Source organism: Euleptes europaea, chromosome 18, assembly GCF_029931775.1.
Source record: "Euleptes europaea isolate rEulEur1 chromosome 18, rEulEur1.hap1, whole genome shotgun sequence".
NCBI lineage: Eukaryota > Metazoa > Chordata > Lepidosauria > Squamata > Sphaerodactylidae > Euleptes > Euleptes europaea.
The window spans coordinates 764,537-789,207 of record NC_079329.1 but is presented as its reverse complement, the minus strand read 5'-3'; the positions used below and the strand labels follow the sequence as shown (position 1 = coordinate 789,207).

Here is a 24,671-nt window from a genome sequence, read left to right as displayed (position 1 = left end):
AGCTGGGGGCAAAATCAAGAAGTTCTGATTCTACCCCCTAAAGGCACATGCTGTGTTAGTAGCTCCCCTTTCTCCCTCCCCCAGAGGCTGGCTTCACACTCGCACGCACCCTCCCGCTGTACTCTGCCCACCCCATTCACATCTGCGGGAATCTGTCTCATACACCCACACCCACCCCTTGGTATCAATCGCCCCCCCCCCCGTAACGCAGGGTCATGCGGTGCTGCTGGGCGGGGGCTTGGCCACAGCGTGAAGCTGAGCCTGGAAGTGAGAGAGCTGCTCGGAGCTGGCCAGGGAGCGCAGGAGGGCGTTCTCCTGCTCCAGCAGGGCGTTGCGCTCAGACAGCTCCTTGATCTGTTCCCGAAGCACCTCCACCTCCTCCCGCACGGCGAACATCAAGTGGCTCTTCACCAGGTCCTGGAGAGAAGGGGCAGAGAGAAGACGTAGCGCCCGGAGTGAGGCACGACAGACTCCAGGAAGGAACCCTCACCCCACTACCCAAACGGTCTGCCATTTCCATTTGCAAGACGCCTGGCAGTCTCTGTGCATCCCCTCCAAGTGACCCTGAGGGTGTGGGTTGCTCAAGCTGAAACAAATTGGTGGTGCTGGAACCCAGAGCGGCAGAAACAAGCCTGCGTTGCCCCAATTGGCTCTCCAGAGCCTGTCCTCCCCAGGTTTTCCATCACCCCAAAGGTGCCGGCTGCTCCAACCTCCGTCTTGAATAAGACAGCTGGATTCGGGTCCGGTGGCACCTTAGAATCCAACAAGAGCTCTTGGGAGTCAAAGCTCCCTTGGTCAGGTGTCAATAAGAGCGAAACTGAGCACAAGCAGAGCCATTCACGCCCACAGCTGCCAAGAGGACCACTGGAGTAGCGAGGGACTGCATAGGTGTGCAGAAAGGAATAAAAAATGCCAGCCCCTTCAAAAGAAACCAGAAGAGGCCAGGCTGGGGGGAGAATCAACAACTGTTCTACGCGTTGGCACAAAAATACCTGCTGCAGCAGCTGATGGCCCTCAAAGAGTCCAGGCTATCGGGAGGAAAGGTGACCTGCCCGTCCCTGCAGCCCTTTCGAGGATTGTTTCTGCCGCCCCCCCCCCCCCCAAAGAGGGGCTGTGTGGGGCTCCTAAAGGCTTCCGTCCCCTCTGCCCACAGGACTTGCAGCTCTTTCCGGTTCAGCCCCTTGACTCACCATGGCTTGTTCAATCTTGTTGTCTATGGCGATCATGCTGCTGTTTGTTCCGCTGTGAGAAAGAGAGGGGCAGAGGCATTAAGAGGCGAGAGGGAATCTGCCCTCTGGGCTGGGCCAGATCCACCTGGGCTTCTCTGCCCCAGTGGAGGCCCTTCCCTCAGCCGTGCAAATACCCGCCCAAAACCAACTTCTGCCATTTGATTGGTTTCTTCCACAAATGTATATGCTGCCGTTCCAGAGGTGTGCTCAATGCAGTTTGCAAAGTAAAACTGCAATAAAAACCAGGAAAACCACAACTATAAAATTATCAACATTAAAAACATCCGCAAAACAAGCCAAGAGCCTGCTGGGGCATAAAAACAAACAGATGTCCCGTCCCTGCTCTTAGCTCCCGAACATGCCTATCAGGACACCTTAATCCAAGAGGGGCTGTAGGCACATGGCCAGCATCTTGCCCTTACCACTGAATAACAAACATTGTGGATTAGCACGCTCCAAACTCTGAAGGTGTGGAACCCAGCACGTTTGAGCCACCTGGGGTCAGGTAAGCTTATAAGTAACTGAAATAAAACTGAGCCACACCATCTCTCCTTTGACACGTGCACCTTAAGCGTCAACACACCCCGAGGAGCTTTGGGGTTATCACACTCTCTGCAGTTTCCAAAATAACTCTTTTGCTCGTGGCCTACAGGTGGCTGTTTGTGGACCCCAAATGCAGTGGCCTTTGGGGGAGGGGGGGTGGCACAAGCTGTGCAGCTCTGAATTGGGGCCTTCCCCCCTGTGCAGCCCTTGGGTCAAAGCTACCCAAAGATTGGGGAAGTCAGGGGAAATGTCAGGCTTGCTCTGTCCGATGAGTTCAGAACAAAGGTCCCCTCCCCCTCATGGCCAGTCAGATGTCCTGGGGAGCCCATCATGTCTTTGGGAAGATTCCCTCTGAACTTACCCACACTTCATCTTCGCAACAACTCTGTAGGGTAGGGTAGGCTGCTAGGTCAGGGCACTGACCCCCCAACATCTTTGTGGCATAACAGGGCTATGAGCCCTAGTCCCCCCAGTCTAAGCCCAGCCCTCTTGCCACCACCCCAATCCCTCCCTGCCGTTCATTCCCACCCTCTCTGGAGCCCCTCCCTCTTCCCAGATGGTCCTCCTCACTACCTGTGTAGGACAAGCAGAAGAGAGACGAGGGTTTTGTCAACCTCTTTTTTCTGGCCACCAAGCTTCCTGTGGGATTTGGGGGTGTCCCTCGGCCTCGTCCGGGCAGGGGACGCGTCCCTGGAAAGGACGGGGGAGGTACAGCCACGCTGCCGGCGGCGACGGGGATCCGCTGCGTCTGGAAGCTGGCAGCAGCCACAGCCTCGGGTCACCCAGTGGGACTCGTAAGCATCCACCATGGCCTTGACGGAGGCCACCTGGTGATCCAGGGACATGGTGGCTCTGGGCTCCCTCCCAAGGTCCTTGCCGGTCCCAACGTGGTCCCTGGATCTGGCTCCTGGGCTCTGCTTTCAGTCGTCCTGTCAGCTTCGGCTCTGCTCTTGCCTCAATGCCAGGCCCTCAGGTCTTCCCCCGAGAGCCTAAGAGCCCCCCGTCATCCACCAGAAGCCTTCTCTTTCTGGTCCTGTATTTCCCTTTTCCCCGGAAACGTGTGATTCCGTGCCAAACGGCGAGAGGAATTCTGCTCCTGCTCCGAGACCCTACATGTTCCCAGCGCTGACCCTACAAAGTCTTTCCTCTCAGAAGGCTGGGGGGCTGCAGGGTGCAGCATAGGCAGGAGCCCGGGAAGAGCCCCAGGAGAATGGGACAGGTCCGGACGGGCCCTCCGCGCCACACATGCCCGGTAGGGCTCCCTGGCTCCACATAAATAGCCCTCTCTGTGCCTGGGGCTCAGCCCCCTCTCATTCACTCCCATTGGCCAAGTCCATGTGCTGTGCCCCCCCCCGCCCCCGTCACTAAAGGGAGGAGAGCCAACACTGCAGCAGGGGTACCAGCACACTGGGAACCCCCCCCCCATCAGAGCTCCCCCTGTGCCCAGGGAACTCCTACCCTAGAAAGGTTCCAGCTAGAACCCCCCGGAAGGGAAGGGGTCAGAACAACGGACCGGATCCCTACAAGAGCTTTTCTTCTCCCCCCTTCCTCCCCCCCCCCGCCATTCTTGGCTCAGATGCAGCAGGGAGGGAGGGGGCACAAAGGGGCCTTTATACGGCTGCCACCCTCTGTTTATACCATTCCCATCCAGGGGGTGGGGATGTTACTATGGAAACTGGGCAGGGAGCCCAACACCAGTTACATAACCCAGGACCAGGCGCTCTCCGGTGGGAGCAGAACCCCGGAATCTGGCCCAAGGGGGCAAAATGGGCTGCACCGAGGTCGGGGTCCCCATTGTAATCGGAGGCCCCAGGGCCTGTTTGGGAAAATGGCTGCCTAGACTGCCTGTAGCATAGCCACGGCCAGGGGGGAAGCGCTCCAGATGCTGAAAGCCAGCTTTGTCCCCGCCACCTGGCTTCTCTGGATGGTTTGGGACCCCTGGTGTCTCCCTCTCCCCTTCCCACAGGGTGCTGACCCAGGGTCCACACAAAGGGACAAAGAGCCAGGTCCCAGCTGACCCTGAGTCGGCTCCTTCCTCCCTCACCTGCTCACACCACAGGGCCAAAACCTTCCCACCTCTGCAAGAGCACCCTTGCAAGCATTTTAGGTGCGCAGAGTATGCAGAGAGGCTGCCCGCCCCGCCCCTTCCACAGTCTTGAAGATGCCGAGCATTCAAGGGCTTCTTTCTAGCTCAGTCAAATGCTTTCTTTGGGCACAGAGTGTTTTGCGCTTCAGGAATACACATCGCGTCAAGCCTGGCTTTTTGAAAAAAGAAGGTGGCGTTTCTCTGTTGCCCGCCTGCTAAGCTCCCCCCCAGCCGGGGAACGGGGCTGGCCAGAAGCCCAGCCAATCAAGAGGCCCCTTTGGTTAATGGGCAGAGGGGGTCTTCTGCTTTGGCAGACTCTCTGGTTCGTTTCAGAATGTGAGCGAGGGCCCCAGGAACCTGTCCCCACAGGCAGGACAGCCTCTGAGCATCTGCAATATAAACATCCGTCTCAAATTTGGAAGCAGAACTCCGAAGCTGGCCGCTTCGCTTCCTGAAGCACGGCCTCAGACTTCTGCTGGCCTTTCCTGGCCAAGGGCTCCGACTCGGGCCAAAACTTGTCTGCCCCTGTGGCAGCCACACACACCGCCCGCGCCCACGCAAACGGCCCTTTCTGTGCTTGCAGGGACAGCATGTTTCTTGTGTCTTGCGGGTGTCGCAGGTTCTCAGGGACCCCAGGGGTTAACACACACCTGGGTGGGGGTCAGCGGGACACGAACTGCGTGAGCTTCAAAACCAGCCTGGCTGGTTTGTCTGTGACAGCCAAAGGGAGCCTCCTTTGCCCTCGGGCACAGGTTCAGAGCAGCTGGCATAGAGGAGTGCCAAGGCACACGTGGACTCCCGCATACTGGCACTCACAATGCCATTCGGAACTCCCCACCCCCCCCCGGATTCAGCCTCCCTGCCAGGCCCGTCTCTTCCGCTGCTGCAGGGATGTGCCAAGATCCCAACGCAGGGCTGACCTGGGCAGGGCCCCCTCTTGGAAGCCGGCGCCCCCTCCCTCCGCCACCCACCCCCTGTCCTCACTGGCTACTTAGACCTGGCCTCCTGGCAGCGCTCACATAAACACCACTAAGAATAGCCCGGCCAAATCCCAGGAGGAATGTGGTGGGGGCCGGCTTGAGCCACCCCAGCCTTCCCTCCTCTGGGGTTGGGTGGGGGTGAGACCCCACACTCGCTTGGGGGCCCCTCAGGAGAAGGGGGGCTCCTCTTGAACTATGCGCGGTTAGCAACTCCACCCCCCCCCATTTGTTTGGAAGGAAATTGCCGGAAGGGGGGGAGAGAAAAAAGGAAGAAGCAACAGTCAGTGTGAAAATAAGCAGCCTAGACCCGTATTCAGATTTGCCAGGGCTGGCAGGCGGGCTAGAGGGCAATGCAGGGGGGGGCACAAACGTTCATTTCAGTTAAAGAAATAACAGGCAGAGTGATGTAGTGGTTAGAGCGTAGCATTAGGATCTGGGAAAACAGGTCTGAATACCTGCTCGGCCCTGTAAGCTCGCTGGGTGACCTTGGGCCAGTCACACATACACAGTCTAGCCTACCTGACAGGGTTGTTGTGAGGGTAAAACGGAGAAGTGGGAACTATTCGTGCTGCCCTGCACTCTTTGGATGAGGACTGTGATACAAATCTACTAGACAGATAAAAATGGGGTTCGGAGGGTGGAAACTGATCTGGGGGGCAGCCAACACAGCAGGAGTGCAAAAGCAAGCCGGCAAAGGGGGGGGAGAGTGAATGTCAGAGCAAACCACTGCGGCTAGTGTGGAAACCACTGCTTGTAGGCACAAGGGGGGAGCCTCTGACATGCAAAGAGGACCGTCTGGGCCTCCCGCACAGGGGTCAGAGCGCCCACCAACGCCTGCTCCTAAATACGCTCCTAGGAGGCCTTTCAGTGTGCTTCCTTGCCTCCCAAGCCCCCACAGCTCTTCCTGTTTCTGATTCTGCATCCACAGTGACCCCTCCCCCCCAAGCAGTTTCCCCACAACACCTTTCTCTAGAGAAGAGCTCAGCTTATGGGGCGGCAGGATGGACTTCCACACAATGGTAACCCACCAGGTGGCCGGTGCCCAGGGGCCACCCTGAGGGGCCTGCCAGAAGACCAATCGGCCACAGGCCTTTTCCAAGGGACTGTTCAGCCTGCCCTCTGCACGTCCCAGCTGCCCTTCCTGCAATGGGCACAGCCCCCAAGCAAACATGGGGCCACGAAGGAGTGGGGCCCCGCCGGTGGTGGTGACGGAAGAAGGCTCAGTGGCCCACGGTGGCCACCAGCTCAGGGAAGGCGCTTCCCCAGCCCCAAAAGGCGAGGGGAAGCGGCCGGCCTCTGAGCAGATCAGGCCAAGGGTCATAGAAGGTCACGCCTGGAAAAGATCCCTCCGCTCCTCGGACCCTGGCAAGCGCCCAGAACTACGATGGCACCGAAGCGCCGCATGCCTCACCTACTTAGGAGGCAGGAGCAGGGTGGGGGTGGGTACCAGCTATGCTGGAAACCCCCAGAATACTGAGAGGTGGGGCGGGGCTCTGAAACTCTACACAGCTCACCGCCTCCCTCCCCCCACCCCTACATTTCCACCCAACAGCCCCTCCCCCTTTACTGTCATTTTTCACAGCCAGCAGCCAGGAACAGGAGTCAGGGCAGCCCAGACTGTTCAGGGCAGGAGACCCCCGAGGGGCATGATGGTTCACAGGAGGGCTTGGGGAGGGGGAACCGGGTGCCGAACGCTGTTCCCGTCCCGCACAGGCCGCAGCACTCCTGTGGCCTCCCAGCGCGGCCTGACTGTCCTGTGGCCACCACCAGCAACACACACGGACACATCCGCCCTCGCCGATTCTACTCTTGTCTCCGCTTCCTTCCTCTTGCCGAAATTCAAGTGATTTCCCCATCAGCACAGGATTGCTGCATTTGAGTCAACGGTGTTCTCGCTCCTCAGGCACCACTCTGCACATGTGGGGTGTGCATCCCTCCCTCACTGAGTAGACCCAGACACCCCTGACCCCCAAGAAGAAACGACCTTCCGACCCATGGGCACAGAGGCCGTTGAATCCCAGCTGTGTCCCAGCGAAGCTATGGCGTGGCGTCACGACGGCTGTGGGGGGGCGGGCGGGGGCATCAGCCCTAAAGCCTTGCTGTGCTTCCCCCCAGTCCGGATCACTTGGTGCCCCTGCCCAGGGCTCTGCAGAACAGTCCCCCACCCCGGCACCTACCTGTCACTGTCGCTGTCGGGGGCAACTCCCATGCCAAATATGGACCGTGCCAAGCTGAAGCGGGCAGCGCTGAAAGGGTCTGAGGTCCTCTGGCTGGGGCTGGCATCTCGAAGGAGGGGGGGTGCTGGAGACGAGGGCCGTGAGCGGGATTCTCTGGGCAGAACCTGGCAGGGTGAGAAAGAGCTCAGTCGGACCCTCTCCGTAGGGTGCCAGGACGGGGGCCTTTGTCCTGGCCAACAGCCAGAGTCAGGGAAGGGAGTCAACGGCCCTAGAAGGGGCTGCGCTCCCCCCACCCCACCCAGGGGTGCCAGACTACGGCCCGGGGCAGCGCAGAGGAGAGGAGCTGGGTTAACGGGTGTTTCCTCCGGAGAGGGCAGAGCAGGAGAAAACAAGGCCCTTCTGTGTGCCCAGGCCAGAGCGAACAGGGATGGGCTTCTAGGAAGAGAAGAACAAGCCTGCTGGGGGGTGGGGAGTGAACGCAGGCCCAAGCAGGCCTCCCTCCCCTCCCCTTGACCCCTTCAAGGGGGCTTTCCCCAGGAAAACCCAGGAGTCTGGCCCTGTCCCTCAGCCTCCCTTCATCAATGGCCCCTTGTTTTGTTGCAGAGGGAGGGGTGCGACTACTTCTAACCCCACCGCCAGCAAATGCGGGAATTGCTGGATGCGTTGTGGCTGCCACCTCAGTCAGGGAAAGGCATGCTGCCCAAATTCCCCCCCCCCCCCGTACACCAGGACGGGCCCACAGACAACCTCCATGTCACACACTTCCAAAGGGGAAGGGACAGCTGTGGAGGCCCTCCTCTAGAGCAAGGCCCCCTCTGCGCCTAAGAGGAAAGAGAACTGGGGGGAGGGGTTCCCAGGCAGCCCCTGCTCTGCCACTCAAGTGCTGTGGGTCCTTTAGCCATCCACTTTAGCCCCATCTCCATTCTCCCACCCCCAAAATGATGGAAATGGCTGGGGACCGTGGTGAGGACAAAGCACAAACAGTAGCTGTTTCAAGCAGCAGGGGGTTCCACAGCCTCCCCAAGGGAGTTGCTTCTGGGCCTCTGGCACTCAGCTGAGAAGCAAGGAGCCCTGGACGACCAGAGCTGATCCGGTTGCCCCACCGCAGAAGTCCTCACCTTACTCCGTTCCTCCGTCTCTCTCTGGATCAGCTGCGTGACGCTCTTGGGGAGTAAATGCTCCTCCACCGTCAGGGCCGGGATGGTACCAGGCGGGCTCCGGTTCCCGGATTCTTTGGCGCTGTCTCCAGGAGCCGGCGACCGGGGCTCGGGCACCGCCAGGGGGCTGTGCAGGGACCCGGGGCTGGGCAGAGTCCTGTTGGCATGGGCCAGCAGGGGCAAGCCGCCCCCCAGGGAGCGGGCCTGGTGGCCCGAGGAGGCAGGGGAGGGCAGGACCAGCTGGGAGTGCAAGTAGACGCCCCGGCGCTGGGGCTGGGGGCTGTAGAGGCTCAGGGGCTTGGGCAGGAGCCCGGCCACTTCCAGGCGGGAGTCCAGAGACTGGGGGTGGCGGGCCGAGTCCGCCAGCCGCCCCCCCAGGGGCTGGTCCGCTTCCTGCTCGTAGAAGTCCCGGCAGGTCCAGCGGCCGCGCTTGTACGGCTCTCCGGAGCCCTGGTCCAACTTGACCACCCGGAACCGCGAGCCGGCCACCCCGCCGGGCCCCTGGAAAGAGGGGGGCTGGGCCCCGGGGGAGCCGGGGGCCGAGGGCCCGTTCCTGGCCGCCGCCTCCTCCTTGGGCTGCGGGCCCTCCCCTTCGCCGGCATCGGCTTCGTGGGGGGGCCGGGCGGAGCCCCCCTCCTTGGGCTGGTAGTCGGAGGTGACGCTGGTGATCTGGAAGCCGCTCTTCTTCTTGCCGCCGCTCATGGCAGCAGCTGGCCGGGGGGCCGCCCCCGCGCTGGGCTACCGGGGCCGCCGGCCCGCCCGTGCCATGGCAGTGCCCGAGGCAGCGGCCCCGCGCCCGGGGGCATGCTAGGCCGAGCGCCGCACCCCTCCTCCCGCCACCCCCCGCCGCTCAGCGGGCCGCACCCGGAGGCATGGCGGGGCCCCGCCGCCCGAGGCTGCAACCGGGGGCCGCCGCCGCCGCCGCTCGCCTGCTGCCCCGCCGCTGCTGCAGCCGTCCCAGGAAGTCCGGCCCCCTCCCGAGCAGCTGACTGGCTCCCCCGCCCCCCAGCTGGGGCCGGTCCAGGGAGCGCGCAGCCCCGCCGCGGTGCCGCCCCTCTCCCCCGCCGCGGGCCCAGGGAGACGAGGGGAAGGGGCGGCGGCGGCCCCGCGAAGCCGCCCCCCCCTCCGCGGCGACGCGCGCCCCGCCCGCCCGGCACGTGCCCAGCGGCAGAGAGGCGGCCCCGCGCCCGAGTGTCGGCCCCGCCCCTCGCCGGGAGGATTGCCAACTGCGGGCGGGGGGGTCCTGGGGATTGGGGGGAGTCTGGGGGAGGGGCCTCGACTAGACCAGCCAGTCCCGCCCCCTGCCCGGCCGCTCCCCCTCGTTCCGGGGCGCCCCCGGCCCCTCGAGCAGGCTAGCAGCCCGACCCCGAGTCAAGGGGGCCGGGCCGGGCCGGGCGAGGGTGGTGAACGTCCGGGCGGGGGGCTGGGGTTTCCCCCGCAGTGGTCTGCTCTGCAGGGTCACCTCTGGGGCTCCCGCCGCGTCCAGGCCGCCCGCCCCGGGCTCGGCCCCCCAATCGCCCCCCGTTTCCCAGCCTGGAGTCCACCGCCCCGCTGGGGAAAGTCTCCGCAGGCGCCAGTCCTGCCCGTGGCGCGCACCGACCGTGGCCAGCCCCCCAACCCCCCCCGGCGCTGGAGAGGGGCCGCCCCGAATACCCTTGAGCGGGCGTCGCGCACCAGAAGGTCCCGCCATGGGAAGCCCCCGTCGGTGGGGGAGCGGTGGCGGGCGGAATGCGCCCCCGCCCAGCGGCCCCCGAGGAAGCCCCTTCGCCCCCGGCGCCGCCCGGCCCCGCAGAAAGCGGCCCCGGTGCGGCGGGTGCGGCGCGGACGGCCCACCGGGCTCCTCCGCCCGTCGCGGGGCGCGGCTGCCCCCCGCCGGCCGCGCCGCGCCTCGCCGCCTCCCCTCCGGAGCCCCGCGCCCAGGCGCAGTGGCTCGCGCGGCCGCCAGGGGGCGGTGCCGCCGCCCGCGCCGCGGAGCTCTCTCCCTTCGCCCGGTGCTGATCGGACCCCGCAGCCGGCCGCGTCCCGTGAGCGGCGGCCGGGCAGGGGGCGGCGGGATGCCCCAGCGCCGAGCGCCCCCCCGCCCGCATGGCCCGCCCGCTGGCCGCCAGCCTCGTCTGCCCCCGGGCCTCTGCGGGGGACTGCACTCTGCTCATGCTCAGCGGCGCGCCGGGAGCCCTGCGACATAAGGTTCGGCCGGCAGGAGGGCGCTCGGGGTGGGCGGTGGGGGGCTCGAGGCAGGCTCCCCGGCCCCGCCCGAGAAGCGGCCTGCTGCTACACTGCGGGGCCATCTCGCCCCCCGCGCCCAACCACGCCGCGGCTGGCCACCTGCCCAGCCCGCCCCTGCCCGTGCCCGTGCCCGACGGCAGGCTTCCCAGGTGGGCTGCCTCTGGCCAAGGAGGCTCCCTCGCGCGGCCTGGGCCGGCAGCCCTCCGCGCTCGCGGCGGTCTCCGCTTCCAGGGCCGCCCGCACAGCCCCCCGCCGCCTGGCAGCGCCGCGGGCCGGAGGCCGGGGCTGGCCGCGAGTGGCGGGCGGTACAGGCGGCGGGCGGCGCCCCTCCCCTCCCCGTCTCCGGGCGGAGGGAGGGAGGCGCCGCGACGCTGCGTCAGGCGGGCTGGGCGCCGGGGGGAGCGCGCGGCCGGCCGGCAGGTAAGCTGGGCGGCGGCGGCGGCGGGAGGGCCCTGCGCGAGGCCTGGCCCGGGGCGGACTGGTCCTCCGGGCCCCGCCCGGCAGCGTCGCCGCGGCAACGGGATGATGGGCGCCGCAGAGGCGCGGATGGAGGAGGAGGAGGAGGCGGCGGCGGCGGCGCCGCCAGGTGCGAGGGACAGCGGGGGCCCCGGGCGGGGGGGGGCGGGGCGAGGCCCGGACCACCCCCCCTCCGCCTCACCCAGGCCTTTCTCTCTCCCCCCCAGCCTCGTAAGAGACCCCACCCCGGCGCGGCATGGACGCATGGACGGCGACCCCCGGCGCGGCCGCGCCCCGGCCCCTGGCCTCCGCAGCGCCCCGCCGCCAGGCCCTGAGCCACCCCGGGCAGCGGCGGCCCGGTCTAGCGCCCCCTCCCCGGCAGGTCGGCTGGCTGGCGGCCGGCCGCTGGGGTGGGGGCTCCAAGCCCGGCTTTCCCCTCCGGGGTCGCGTGGAGACAGGCTCCGAGGCCGACGCGCTCTGTGCAGGCTCAGAGGCCTTGGGACCCCCACCACTCACTCTCTCTCTCACTCTCTCCCCCGCAGCAGCGCCCCCCTCTGGGCGCCCCCCTCCCCGCCACCGGCCAGCCGCGGGAAGATGAGTGCCGGCCCCCAGGAAGCCCTGATCTCCGTGTTCCTGCAGTTCGTGGAGGATCGGGGCCGCTGGGCCTACCGGGCCCTCAGCCAGACGCCCCACCCCAGGGAGCAGCTCCACAACGAGATGAACCTGCTGTACCGCAAGAGTAAGGTGGAGTGGAAGCAGAGCAAGGACGAGGAGCCCAAGAAGGGGTAAGGGGCGACCCCCCCCGTGGGGCAGGAGGGCCGTGTCCAGGTCCCTGAAGGCACTCCCGGGAGCCTTGCTAAAGCTGGGCCTCTCCAAGCAGCTTTCAGGCAGTGCCGGCCCAGCGGGAGCTCGCTTTGTGACCGGGCATCCAACCGCACCCTGCCCAGAGCTGTGGGGATGGGATGGGCAAAGGGTCCCCAGGATCCCACCTGGGGAAGTCCATGAGCACACGCTCTGCTCGGAAAGCCCTACGTTGAACTGGGAGGCCCAAAGGAAATCTCCCGAGTGGTTCCCTTACCTGGATGCTAAATGCTCCCCGTGAGGGTAGAGGAAGTCCTTCTCAAAAGCCCAGGCAGGAGGGGTCCAGCTTTTCCCAGCAGCTCTGTGGCTGACCTCTCACAGGGCCCACCTTGATGCAGAGACGACTCTTCCGGTGCCTTGGAGAGTGAGGGTCTTCAGAGAGAGCCCTCTGGGGCTGGGGGGAGGTGGCTGTTGGTAGTGAGAGACACGATCCATTACGCATATAGGGAGCTGGGACCCCATGGCAACTTGCCTGCTTGGCACTTCACACGTTGTTGTCGAGATAGGCCAAGGGTTTTGTCCTGGTGCATGCTGGCACCAGTGACCCCGGGGAATGGAGCCACTGCGTGGTCCTGGAGGGAAAACCTAGGTTCCTGGACAGCAGGCTGAAGGCCCGGAACCCCAAGGGGGCATTCTCATAATTGCTAACAAGGCCAGCTAGACAGGCACGGATTAGGGGTCTCAACACACGTTGGATGAGGAAGTGGTGCCGGGAGGAAGGGTTTTGATTTGTTAAGCACCAGGCAACTTTCTGGGACAAGCCGTACAAAATAGACGGGCTTCACTTGAACCAAAACGGAACCGGGCTGCTGGCGATCCATATCCAAAAGGCAGCAGAGCCCCTCCTGGGGAAAAGTCAACAGGAGCTGGGCAGCCTCCGGTTCAGAACAGCTCGTCTCAAAGGGTGGGTGTGTTAAATTATTGGGAACTTGAGAATGAGAGTAAGGCAGAAAAGAAGGGCCGGGTGAGGGAACCAGAGGAGCGACAGAGGCATGGACCCATACAGAGAGGGAAATAAGGTGCAGGTATCAATGCTGGAAGTCTCCCAAGCCAAGGTGGAGGAACCGGAATCTGTGGGGCCAGTAGAGCAGGCATTTCAGAATCCTAGTGGGATGGGAAAATCAGGGGAACACAGTTATCACAGGATATAAACTCTGTAGACAGGACACATTTGGGATGGGGATGGTCTGAATTTCAAAGACAGCATAGGATCACATAAGCCAGAAAACAGTAGGGGAATACACTTCTCCATGGAAGCGCTATGAGTGGAGACCCTAACCCTAAGGATTCATTAAAAGTGGGGGTGTACACCTGATCAAAACCATGAGTCAGATGTTGAGATGGAAATTAGGAAGATGACCAAAGTGGAAAATGTTGTAATTCTGGGTGACTTCACCTGTTCTCACAGTGACTGGGCAAATGGGTGTTCAAGTCATGCCACAGAAAAGAGGTTTCTGGTCATCTTAAATGACTGTGCAGCGGAGCTGCTGGCCACAGGGCCAACTAGAAGCATAGCCAGTCCAGACTTGGTTCTGAGCAGGGCTCGAGACCGGGGGCGAGAGGCAAATGCCGATGCACCAACTGGGGCCAGTGACCACAAGGCTATTAAGGTCAGCATTTGTGTTGATGGAAAGTTGCCACCAAAGTCCAAAACAATCGCTTTTGAACTTTGTAAAACTGTGGGGACTAGTCAAAAGGAAGTTAAAAGTAAGAATCCGGAGAGAATTCTCCGGATTCTTAAAAATGAGAATCAGGAAAGTCAAATCCCTCCCATGTGAATTGAGGTCCAGATAAAATGTACATCTCAACTCAGGAAATGTACCGCCAACGCTAAAAGGGTGCCAACATGGTTAACAACTCAAGTCAAGGAAGCCACAAAAGGCCAAAAGGTTTCATTCAAAAAGCAGAAGGTCTCACTGAGCAAGGTGAACAGAAAGGAGCATGGGGGCAAAACAAACACAGGTTAACAATAAGGCAAGCATAAAGAGAATTTGAGGAATAGATCAATAAGCATTAAACAATAAGCATTTCCTCAACTACGGAAGGAGGAGGAAACCGACCAGGGGGGCGGCTGGGCCTGTGGATTGCAAAGGAATGGAAGGATTTTGCAAAGAAGGGGGTGGGGGGTGGCAGAGAAATTGAACAAATCATTTCAGCAGGTAGCACTGTTGGTCTGCAGTAGAAGAGCTCGATTCAAATCCAGGAGCACCCAGAGACCAACAAGATTTTCAGGGTAGGAGCTTTTGAGAGTCAAAGCTCCCTGCATCAAATACAAGAAGGGATTCTTTGTTTTCACTGTGCGAAACGTGAAATCATATACCCATTGGCAGAGTTGCTGTTTCTGAGAAGGGTGTCTGACAAATTGGGACAAATTGAGGTGACAGGAAATGAAGTTCCAGGACTACTAGGCATATTGAAAAGGAACGAGTCCTCAGGTCTAGATGTTATACACCGGAGAGTTCTAAGTGACTGCTATCCAGTAGATATAATTTGCCACTAAAATCGGCCTCCCTACCAGAGGATGGGAAAGTGGAAAATGGTACATCCATTTTGAAAAAGGGGTCCAGAGGGGATCCAGTTACCTGGGACAAATCTTAGGCTTGATTAGTCGGACTGTTGCTATGTTTGCTTTTCACTGAAAATGTTTTCAACTATTACTGTAAGCTTCCTTGTACCATGAGGAAAGGCAGGATATGTATGTTTCAATAAATAAATATTAAGTATTTAGAGGAACAGAACTAAGGGAAAATCAGCTGGGCTTCTGCAAAGGGAAGTCCTGCAGCATCAGCTTCTTGGAGTTCTTTGAGCAGATTAACAAGCATATGGATAAGGGTGATCGGGCAGACATCATATTTTTGGAGTTCTGAAAGGCTTTGGACAAGGTAAAGGTAGTCTCCTGTGCAAGCACCGGGTCATTACTGACCCATGGGGTCTCTCACTGAAAACACCTGAGTAAACTCAACAGTCATGGGATAAGAGGACGGTTCTTGCAATGGAGGGAAGTGAGTAGGGGGATCCCACAAGGATCGGTCCTGGGGCGGATGTTCCTTAATTTGTTCATACATGATCTGGGAGTGAGCAGTGAAGTGGCAAAATTTACAAATTACTCAGGTTGGTGAAAACCAAAGCAGGTTGTGAAGAGCTCCAGGTGGATTTCTCTAACTTAGTTTCTGAGGGCAGCCGTGTTGGTCTACAGTAGAACATAAGTATTTTATTTTGTCCATCCTGAATTCACTGCCTATCATCTTCACTGGATGCCCTTGAGTTTTAGTATATTGGGAGAGTGAGGAAAAAGTTCCCTTTGTCAACTTTCTCCACCCCATGCATAATTTTAGAAACCTCTCTCATGTCCCCTCTTTAGTCGTCTCCTTTCTAAACTGAAAAGCCCCAGACTTCAGACTTCACCCCCGAATCATCTTGGTTGCCCTCTTCTGTACTTTTTCCAGCTCTGTGATGTCCTTTTTGCGATAGGGTGACCAGAACTGCACACAGCATTCCTAGTGAGCCTGCACTATAGATGTATCAGCAGCTTTATTTTCAGTCCTTTTTAAAATAACCCCAAGCAACAGTCTGCCTTTTTCACTTCTGATATATATAAAGAGAAAAAAATACCACTAGACCCCTGAATGTAATGAATTACCGTATATTATATAATTTTTCCAAAAGGTGATTTATAATTTTAAATATCAACTTATAATTTCCAGAACACTTCTGTCAACACAAAACAAACCACAACAGCATTTCCACCATAAATATACTTAACATAGGTATGAAAACATATAGGTGTGAAAGTATACGTTAAGTATATTTATGTTTGAAATGTTGTTTTATAAGTGTATTTGTGTTTTAAAGCAACAGGATTTAACATCAGAGAGACTCAATTGGAACCGTCAAGATTCTCCTGTAATGGCAAGATGTAGAGCAACAGACTTCTGATGAAGCTGATATGCAAAACAAGGATAAATCACAAAACTTTGTATAGTTTGTTTTGTGTTGACAGAGTGTTTTGGAAATTATAAGTTGATATTTAAAATTACAAATCACCTTTTGGGAAAATTATATAATTCATGACATTCAGGTGTATAGTGGTATTTTTTCTCTTTATATATACACGTGTTTTGGGTACCACTCCCCTAATGATATTTTGCCTTTTCCACTGCTGAGACACCCTAGGTTGGCACTTCTATTGAGCCATCTACTACAACCCCAAGATCTTTTCCCCTCTCGGCCTCAACTTGTTCAGACCTCAATCAGCATATATTCAAAGCTGGCCTTTTTTGGTTCTAATGTGCGTCACCTTACACTTAGCAAAATTTAACTTCATCTTCCCACTCACCCAATTTGTAGAGATTCTCCTGGAGCTCTTCACGGGAATCCTTGGTTGGTTTTCACCATCCTGAATAATTTTGCATCATCTGCAAACTTGGCCACTGCACCACTCACCTCTAGTTCCAAATCATTTATGAACACATTAAATAGTACTGGCCCCAATACTGATCCTTGTGGCAGCCCGCTGCTTACTTGCCTCTATTGTGAGTACTTTTCATTTATTCCTATTCTTTGCTTGATATGATTTATTAACCCATTTTAATCCCATTCTCTTATCCCATGACTCATGAGTTTACTCGTTCTCTTCTGTCCCATCCATCCAAATCCTCTTTGGCTGTTGGACAGGGCTGTGGCTCAGTGGAAGAGCATTTGCTTCACATGCAGAAGGTCCCAGGTTCAATCCCTGGCAGCATCTCCAGTTAAAAGGATCAGGTGACATGAAAGACCTTTCTCTGCCTGAGCCCCTGAAGAGCTGCTGCCTTGATGGACTGATGATCTGATCCAGTATAAAGCAGCTTTGCATGTGTTCATGTACTTCATGTACTCGCCACATCAAGCTTTCCCTGGTCCTTGGAGTTCTCTTTTGCTCAAAGCTTGCCAGCTTCCGACTTGAACAGGCACACAGAGGAACATGAAATGCCACATCTGAACTGAGACCCTGGCTGGCCATGGGAGAGGTCTTCACTGTGGCCTCCGTCACTAGAGGTGTGGCCAGTGGGTGGGGTCTTTGGTTGGGCTGATAGCACAGGTAGCTCCTTTCTCCTGTCCTGACCAAGCCAGGCCAGCAAGTATGGCTTCCCCGTCCCTGGTCTGCAGTAAGCGAAGGGTTAAGACACCAGCAGGCAGCCGATGCTTGGTTCCTGCAGGTCACCCAGATGCAGTTTCCATGGAAACGGCTGGGCCACCAGCCAGTATCCTGCTGCATCCTCGTGTGTTTGGTACCCAGACCCCTGCACTCCAGCGGATGAAGAGAGGAGACGGGAAAGTGAGAAGTGTTGCCAGGAATGTAGGGTGTAGGAAGAGAAGACCTCTGTGCTTGGCTGTGAAATCAATACATGGGGGGTGGCCTGGAAAGTAGAATGGGTGTGGGGGGGGCAGGTGCTGTGGAAACCTTAAGGCAGGTCAACTCCAGATCGGTCCAGACGGGGCCTGTTTTGGGGCGTGCTGTGTGCAACCCGGGGGGGGGGGGCTTCAAAAAGCTGAGTCCACTCCAGTCTGCCCAGTGGAGTCCATCACTCCTTTAGGAAGGGTGACGTCTGGTCTGTCCCTCTAGGCCAGAGGTGGGGAACCTTTTTCCTGCCAAGGGCCATTCGCACATTTATAACATCTTTAGGGGGCCATACCAGGTGTAGATCTCCTGGTGGGGGGGAGAGGCGACCGGGCCCCAGCCTCCCCACCTCCCCCGCCCACACACACCCGGCGGCGCATGGAGCCCCAAGCAACCGGGCCCCAGTCTCCATGCCCTCCCCCCCAGAGTCCATAAAAAAAAAACCAAGCCCAATCGGCCGCAGGCCTCTCCCCCCCGCCCCGCTGCTCAACAGTCGACAGGCAGCGAGAGGGGCTTACAATGTGCCGCAGCGTTCCTGCACGCAGCTGTAAGAGGCAGCCTTGGGGGAAGCGTCCCTCCCCCTCCCCTCTCGCCGACCAACAACTGACAGTCAGTGAGAGGAGGTCTAAAGGGCGCTGTAAGCCGTGGCCCCAGGAACACCTTCAGGGAGGGCCGCCCTGCGCCCCGCCTCCGCGGCAGGGTTCCCGGAGGTCCCGAGGGCCACAAAAAATGTCCTCGGGGGCCACATATGGCCCCCGGGCCTGAGGTTCCCCACCCCTGCTCTAGGCCTTTTCAGACACGCTTCCAGCATCACTCAGCAGTTGTGGGAGGGTTCCTGACCACCAGCAGAGGGTCTTCCTGCCAACGTTCACCCTCCTTGTGACTCTTCCTCTCTCCCTGCCCCCTTTGTAGTTCAGCCAAGGAGCCTGGCGTGGGGAAGGTGCGGGACGTGGCTTCCTTCCGCCGCCACTTCAGGATGGGGTTCATGACCATGCCCGCCTCGCAGGAACACGCTCCGCACCCCTGTGCCAGCAGCATGGCCCCCCGCTCTCTCTCCTGCCATTCTGTGGGCAGCGTGGACAGCAGTTCGGGAGACAGGGCTGCCGGATCTCGCAAGCCCCCTGCCAAGCCCAAGCGAAACCCCAGCACCAAGCTGAGTGCAGAGGCCAGGACCGCCTTGGAGCCCACGGGGAGCAAGAAAGGAGGTAAGGGGGCCAGGGAGCCCAGCCAGGGCCCTGCTGCTGGGTCGCTCAGCCCATTCAAGCAGGCTGCTGGAGCCCTGAGGCTCCCTTTTGAAACTGCCGGCACAGAACAAAACACTTGCCATGGCAAGTGGTGCAAAGGGCGTGTGGCAAGGGCAGGGGAGCGCTGCTCTGCACAAACCAGGGCCCCGACCCCACACACTCGCTTCTGCAAGGGAGCGCAGCAGGCTGGCACCTCATTCCACTTGGAAGAGGGCACGGGGGACTTGCCAGGGGCGGGGACGACTCATGTGCCAGGGTTCCAGCTTGTCTGGAGGTGACACTCTCTGACTGCGGGTCTGCCTCCCAGGCCCTGCGGGTACCCACGGGTCTTTCCCATTCCCAGGCCAGACCAAGCCTTCTGTCAGGCTGTGCAGGCTGCATGGTCTGGCTCTCTTCAGCATGGACTCCCGTCGCCCAGGGCTGAGCCCTGGCACTGAAAACAGGCTCCCGGGTGCCCGTGGGTCTCCCTCTTCCGATCTCCTGCCTGCAGACTGTCGCCTGTGTTTCTTTTCTGCACTAGGTTCCCAAAAGTCCAGTTCAGAAGGTCGGGAACTGGGCTGCAAGGTGCCCCCCCAGAAGCCCAAGCGCAGCCCCAACACCCACTTGTCTGTCTCGTTCGACGAGGCATATTCGGGCAGGCTGCCCGGCCCCCCTCTGGGCGGGGCGATGCAGCGCTACGGCCGCACCTTCTCTCACACTCAAGCTAAGGGTTCTGACGCTGAGGAGGACGAGCCGGTCTACATCGAGATGGTGGGAGACATTTTCCGAGGGCCCGGGCCCCCTTCTCAGGCACCGGCCACGGCGGACGAGGACTCTGACGAGAGCGAAGCCATTTACGAAGAGATGAAGTATCCACTCCCGGAAGAAGGGGGCGAGTGCCGGCCCAACGGGGCACTGGCCTCCCCACGCCACTATCCGGCCAAACGGGAGGCTGCCAAGGGGGTGCCTAGCACCAAAACCTCCCCATGTGAGATCCCACCACCGTTCCCCAACCTCTTGCAGCACCGCCCCCCTCTGCTGGCCTTTCCGCAGGGCAAGAAGGGCTACAAAGGCCCCAGCCAGGAGGGCTCCAAGCTGCCGGTCCCGTGCCACGCCAAGGACGCCCCGCCTGCCCCAGCGACACCCCAAGTTTCCAGCCATCAGCTGAGGGCAGGGGACGCCGCAGCCTTGGGCCCTTCGGGCCGTGCCCGCAGCCACTCCACCCCGCTGCCTCCCCAGCCCACTGGCCAGAGCAAAGCCGAAAAGGAGCTCCCCAATTCCCACAGCATGATTTGTCCCGCCGCCAAGCAGGCTCCCGTGCAGGCAGCCTCCACCCCTTCCATGCTCCCGGTCAAGGAGAAGCCTGCTGTTTCTTACACCATGGTCTACTCCGCTGTCAAAGTCACCACCCACACGGCCCCAATGGAGCAGAAGGCCGAGAAGGAGATTTCGGTCCTGCATGGCCTGTTGTGTGCCCGCCCGTCCACAGTGCCCACCTGCAGGCAGGCCCAGAGGGCGTGCACGGTGCCTGAGCCACCGCCCCTGGGCATGGTCTGGACTTACCCTGCCCCCTGTGCGGGGCTGAAGCGCCCACCAGCATATGAGAGCATCAAGAACGTGGCCGCCAAAGCACCCTCCGCGGTCAAGATCCCGCTCCAGGACCGGGTATTCACCAGAGTTGCCTGCTCCCACCTCTTGCCTAGTGAAGAGTGTGCCCGCCCAGCGGGGGAGGAGGAGGAAGCATTCGGGTGGGTGCTGCAGAGAAGAATGGGCTACGTGAACCGGAAGGCAAAAGAACCGGAAAGTGAGTCTGGGCTGCTGCGCGTTGTGGGGATGGGGAAGAGGAGATCTCGGGCCGCGGCCTTCATGTGGGGTCAGCCTACCTCCGGGTGATGTTCGGGGGGCCCTGCAGAACCATTTGGTTTGCCAGGGCTTTGCATGGGGGGAGTTTAGCTAGTGTCAGGTTTTGTTTTAAGTAGTGGCTAGTTTGCTGCCACTGAAAGGGAGTAATAAACCAAAGTACAGCACGAGGCTCAAAAATATTAGAAATAGAAATAGAAATAAGACAATACTTATTTCCGTAATAAGTATTGTCATTATTTCTATTTCTAATATTTTTGAGCCTCATGCTGTACTTTGGTTTATTACCCACTTTTTGCAGCATAGGTGTTTATCTTTTTTGCCACTGAAGGGGAGGCAGCATGGTGTAGTGCGTAGAGTGGCAGACTAGGACCCTAGGCTTGAATCCCCGGCCATGGTCGCTGGGTGACCTTGGGCCTGTCACAAACTTTCAGCCTGGCGCTACCTCGCAGGTTTGTTGTTGCAGAGCAATGGAGGAGGGAAAAATTATGTTCTAAAAGCCGCTTTGATTCCCAACTGAGGAGAAAAGTGGTATATAAATGAATACAAATGTATGAAAGGAAGATTATAACTGTTTGAATAAATAAGGGGGGTGGTGAAACTTCCATCCTCCTTTTTGGGGACATCTGGCTGTCACTGTTGAGGGAAAGAAGTCCCTGGGCCTTTTCCTTTCTAGGGGGAGGCTCCTTTCCCCTTCCTGTCTGAGACGGAGGGTGCTGTTTCTCCACGGGTGCCTTGGTGCTCAGCACAGGGAACAAGCCCCATTTCTAGGCTGAACCCCCCCCCCCAGTCGGGGTCCCTTCTGCCCGATCCCAGCAACAGCTGGTGATGGGGAGAAGCGCTGCCCTTTTGCTCAGGCCCATTTCTCCTGTATCTGCACTGTCCAGGGCTCAAGCCTGGACTGAGCCTGCTTGAAATGGCCGCCTTTCCCTTTCGTGGAGCCTGGTGTGTGTGGGGGGGTCTGCTCTCTGCTGAGGCCCTTTTTTTGCCTCACAGAGGCCCCCGATGGCCCCAAGGCCTGGGACGAGAGTGACAGCGCTCCCCCCAGGATGGAGAAGGAAGAGAAGGCCGGGCCCGGCCTGACACAGTCCAGCATCCCTGTCCGCACACCAGGGCTCGAGGGCCTTACTGCCAAGATGCCCGGGGGACGGACTAACCTGCCTGTTCCCTGCCAGACCTTTCCCGCCTGTCACCGGAACGGAGGTGAGGAGGCTGTGGTGCTGGGCGAGGGGGTGGGAGGCCCGGCCCCAGAAGGAACGAGGTTTCTGGGCTCCGAGGGTTCAGGGCGAGGGATCCCTGTTTGTTCTTGGGCTGCGGAGTTTGCGTCTGATGCATCCGCAGAGAAGCAGGTGACCTCCAGATGAGGACAGACTGCAGAGAGGCAGACGGTGTTGCAGAGAGAAAGAGCGCGAAGTAGGGAGGCGGATATTTGCTCCCTGGCGCTTGAGCCTGGATTCGCTTTACCTTTGGGGGGGGGTGTTCCTTGGGGGAGGACCCTCATTTCTCCCCTCCAGATTGTACCTTAGAGTTTTTTTGGGGGGGGGTGATGCTTCATCAGGGAGGGAGGGATTATGGGGCCTGTGGCTCCTGGCCCTGTTTCTGCCCCACATGACTGGCAGCCAGATGAGTGACCTCCCGGGCCAGAGAGGGAGGGGCCCAGAGAAGGGGGTGGCATTACTCAAGAGTGTGTTTCCTGCTTCCCCCCTCCCAGATTTCACAGGTGGTTACCTCCTGGGCCGCTCCGCATCCACCTCTGGCGTTCGACACGCTGTGGTTCACACACAGAGGCCGTGTAGCCATCCCCGGGACCCAGCCAGCCTGGTATGGTGGAAGGGAGGGGCTGGGGGGCAGAGAGCCTGGGGGGGGGGTCAGGCTGAGGGACCCTGGCGGATAGGCCTGCCTGTGAAAAGCAGAAGCTCCAAACTCAGACCTCCTTCCTGTCTTGGTGCTGGGTTCAGGTGCCGAGATGCAGAGAACAGAACCACGTGGGCAAAGGCACTTTAAGAACCCACCGTTGTGCCCCTCTTTTATTCAGGATATGAAACAGATACTGGCAGAATTTACTTTACAGTCAGGCTCAGAAGTGATGTTCAAAACAGATCTGCCTTGACATTCTCGTGCCCAGACCGGGGCAGGGGCAGGCGGTAGAGTGTGTTTGCAGCAGACTGGGTGATTCCTCTCCCCCCTCCCCATTTCAGTTTTTGTTTATTCGAGCATGGGGAAGATAATGAGCAGTTTCCCCATTTAGCCCTACCTCGCACTCACATCCCTTGTCAGTTGAGAGGGGAGGAGGGGTCTTCCAGGTCTGAGCCCAAGTGGATGGGTGGAGGGGAGGAGGGACGGGAAAGGAGCAGCCCTGGAGGGAAGCACTGACCTCCCCGTTCATGGTGCCATTTCCCTGCAGGCCCTGCACCAAGCGCCGCTGCCGTCCCCTGGGCCCCTCCAGGGCACCCGTGAGCGGGACGGCAAACTCCTGGAGGTGATTGAGCGCAAGCGGTGCGTGTGCAAGGAGATCAAGGCGCGACACCGCCCTGAGCGCACCCTGTGCAAGCAGGAGAGCATGCCAATCCTGCCCAGCTGGCGGAGGAACACGGAGAACCGCAAGTCCGGGACCCCTCCCTGCCGCCGCCAGCAGACTGTGCTGTGGGACACGGCCATATGATGGCGCGGGGCTGAGCCCTGAGGAACCGGTGCCTTGTGCCAGCCGAGCCGGACACGGCGCAGGGCTAACTGCTGGCAGCGTGGTGCCCTGGCCGTGGGCCCCTGGCCTGGGACTCGCCAGAGACCGTGGGCTGCTCGGGTGCTGCCCCCTGCTGGGCTATAGCAAGAACACAGCTGCGGGTGAAGCAGGCAAATGGCTCTTTGGCCAAGATCCGGGATCAAAAGCGGCGCTGGAAATGCCAGCAAGGAAAACCCGTTGACTCTCCTCGAGGACCCCCTGCAGAACGACTGCCCCGCAGGCCCACCCCACAGGCGGCTGCACCTCAGAGTGGGGGCAAGGTTGTCAGTTGGAAGCCCCTGGAAGCCTCTGAGACAGCCATGTCTGCGCCAACAACCCAGATGCAAGATGCTGCCATTCGTCTTTCTTGGAGGGGGGGGCTAGCACGGCCGCTGTGGGGAGGGCAGCCATTCCCCCGTTGTCTTTGCCAAGAGCGAGGGCTCCAAGTGCCAGGCTGTTTCCAGGTTCTCACAGGGGTTTTCTTCCATCGCTGGGGGGAGGGGGAGGGGGAGGGAGGGCATCGATTCCATGCAGGGTTGGGACTGAGGTGGCCAAAACATCTCCCACTCGAGCTGCCAGGACGTTTGGTCAGCCGGTTGCTGGGCAGAGAGAGAACGTTAAGCCAGGGCGCATGAACACAAGCTGCCTCTCCCGACCCTGGGGTGGGGTGGGGAGAAGAAGAGCAGGCCCTTCGTAGCTACCCCATAAGACTGACCTGCCTCTTCGTTGGCCTCTGTGTCTCTGACTGGCAGGCAGTCTCTATCGGCTTACAAAATAAAATAAGAAAACTTTTTGCAATCTGTCAGTGAAATGATGAAATCATTGTCTTCTAGTCCAGAAAACTGGAGGGTGAGGGGGGCACAAACGTTGGGTTGAAAATGCCATTTCCCAGAAACCTTTCTCCCCCTGCCCCCAATAAAAATGACCGTGTTTTCCCTTGTAGGAAAACTTTTATTTAGCCGCATCTCATGTTTACGAATATAACCTGCCACAAAGTTATTTTCCTCCTTTCCTGCCCTGATTAACCTGCCATAAAGTCATTTTCCTCCTTTCCTGCCCTTATTTCTCATGTTCTGTTTCATTTTTCTTACCTTGAAAGCCAAGAGTTCTGAATTTCAGCAGATCTACCTGCTCCTATAGACTCAAGGTCCTGGAACAGACCTCGTGTGCCGTCTTTCCTGTTCCGCTGAGTCTTTTCGCTTAAGTCTATTTTAAAATTCTTTTTGAATAATAGATTTTTTTCCTCTCCCTAGAAAAGCCAAATGGCAAGTTTGAAATTTTGGGGGGGGGGGGGTTACAGAGGAAATGGGGCCTCCCTTAGGGGAACAATTTGGGTTTCAAGTGCTGTTAGAACTGTGCTGCTGTTCAAAGTCAGCCAATGGAGGAATGAGAAAACTCTCCGGCTTGTGTCTTCTTTAGGCGTCTGACAAGGACACAAAGTCTGCATTCTGAACTCAAGCCTGGCTCCTTGCCGTGGCAAAGCTTCTTGCCCTCTTTGGGCACTGGCGGACTCAGGGGCCTCCCAGGGAGGGTTTTGCTCGAGGCAGTTTAAAAGACAAGGTAGAGATCGTGATGGTGACTCGTGCTGCTCGTCACTATGCGGTCACCGGGCATTCAGTGCCTCCTAGAGAGGCGAGAACCTTCTTTAGACATTATCCCTTCCCATTCACAGAGCTAGTCAGTAGGATCACAGGGGGAGCCAGTGCCAGGAAGGTGGCCCCCACCCTGATACCAGTGCAGGCCTGGCTCAGCTGCAGCCACCTGCCCTCGGTCTGTC

At 59.3% G+C, this 24,671-nt stretch overlaps 2 protein-coding genes and 1 non-coding gene across 3 annotated transcripts; 2 read left to right on the top strand and 1 right to left on the bottom strand.

The window, feature by feature from the left end:
- Nucleotides 1-208: 208 nt before the first annotated feature.
- Nucleotides 209-8,881, bottom strand: TSC22D4 (TSC22 domain family member 4). The gene is made up of 4 exons (XM_056863167.1): nucleotides 8,134-8,881; nucleotides 7,016-7,179; nucleotides 1,191-1,242; nucleotides 209-417 (listed from the first exon to the last, which is right to left on the bottom strand). The coding sequence occupies exons 1-4, from the start codon at nucleotides 8,872-8,874 to the stop codon at nucleotides 214-216; spliced, it is 1,161 nt and encodes a 386-aa protein (XP_056719145.1). The 5' UTR covers nucleotides 8,875-8,881; the 3' UTR covers nucleotides 209-213.
- Nucleotides 8,882-10,758: 1,877 nt separating this feature from the next.
- NYAP1 (neuronal tyrosine phosphorylated phosphoinositide-3-kinase adaptor 1) lies at nucleotides 10,759-22,985 on the top strand. Its single transcript, XM_056863164.1, has 7 exons — nucleotides 10,759-10,818; nucleotides 11,397-11,639; nucleotides 18,005-18,297; nucleotides 18,857-20,119; nucleotides 21,172-21,378; nucleotides 21,887-21,996; nucleotides 22,580-22,985. Exons 2-7 carry the CDS (start codon nucleotides 11,449-11,451, stop codon nucleotides 22,835-22,837), a joined length of 2,322 nt encoding a protein of 773 aa, XP_056719142.1. The 5' UTR covers nucleotides 10,759-10,818; nucleotides 11,397-11,448; the 3' UTR covers nucleotides 22,838-22,985.
- TRNAV-CAC (transfer RNA valine (anticodon CAC)) lies at nucleotides 16,389-16,459 on the top strand. Its single transcript has one exon. It is a non-coding gene; the product is annotated as a tRNA-Val (tRNA).
- Nucleotides 22,986-24,671: the final 1,686 nt, after the last annotated feature.

Excerpts from the sequence above, each read along its gene's own strand:
- NYAP1 (XM_056863164.1), top strand. The coding sequence starts at position 11,449 with ATGAGTGCCGGCCCCCAGGAAGCCCTGATCTCCGTGTTCCTGCAGTTC. Across the intron at positions 18,298-18,856 it reads CACGGGGAGCAAGAAAGGAG|GTTCCCAAAAGTCCAGTTCA; the intron begins GTAAGGGGGCCA and ends TTTCTGCACTAG. Across the intron at positions 21,997-22,579 it reads CCCGGGACCCAGCCAGCCTG|GCCCTGCACCAAGCGCCGCT; the intron begins GTATGGTGGAAG and ends ATTTCCCTGCAG.
- TSC22D4 (XM_056863167.1), bottom strand. The coding sequence starts at position 8,874 with ATGAGCGGCGGCAAGAAGAAGAGCGGCTTCCAGATCACCAGCGTCACC. Across the intron at positions 7,180-8,133 it reads AGACGGAGGAACGGAGTAAG|GTTCTGCCCAGAGAATCCCG; the intron begins GTGAGGACTTCT and ends TCACCCTGCCAG. Across the intron at positions 1,243-7,015 it reads CCCGACAGCGACAGTGACAG|CGGAACAAACAGCAGCATGA; the intron begins GTAGGTGCCGGG and ends TCTTTCTCACAG.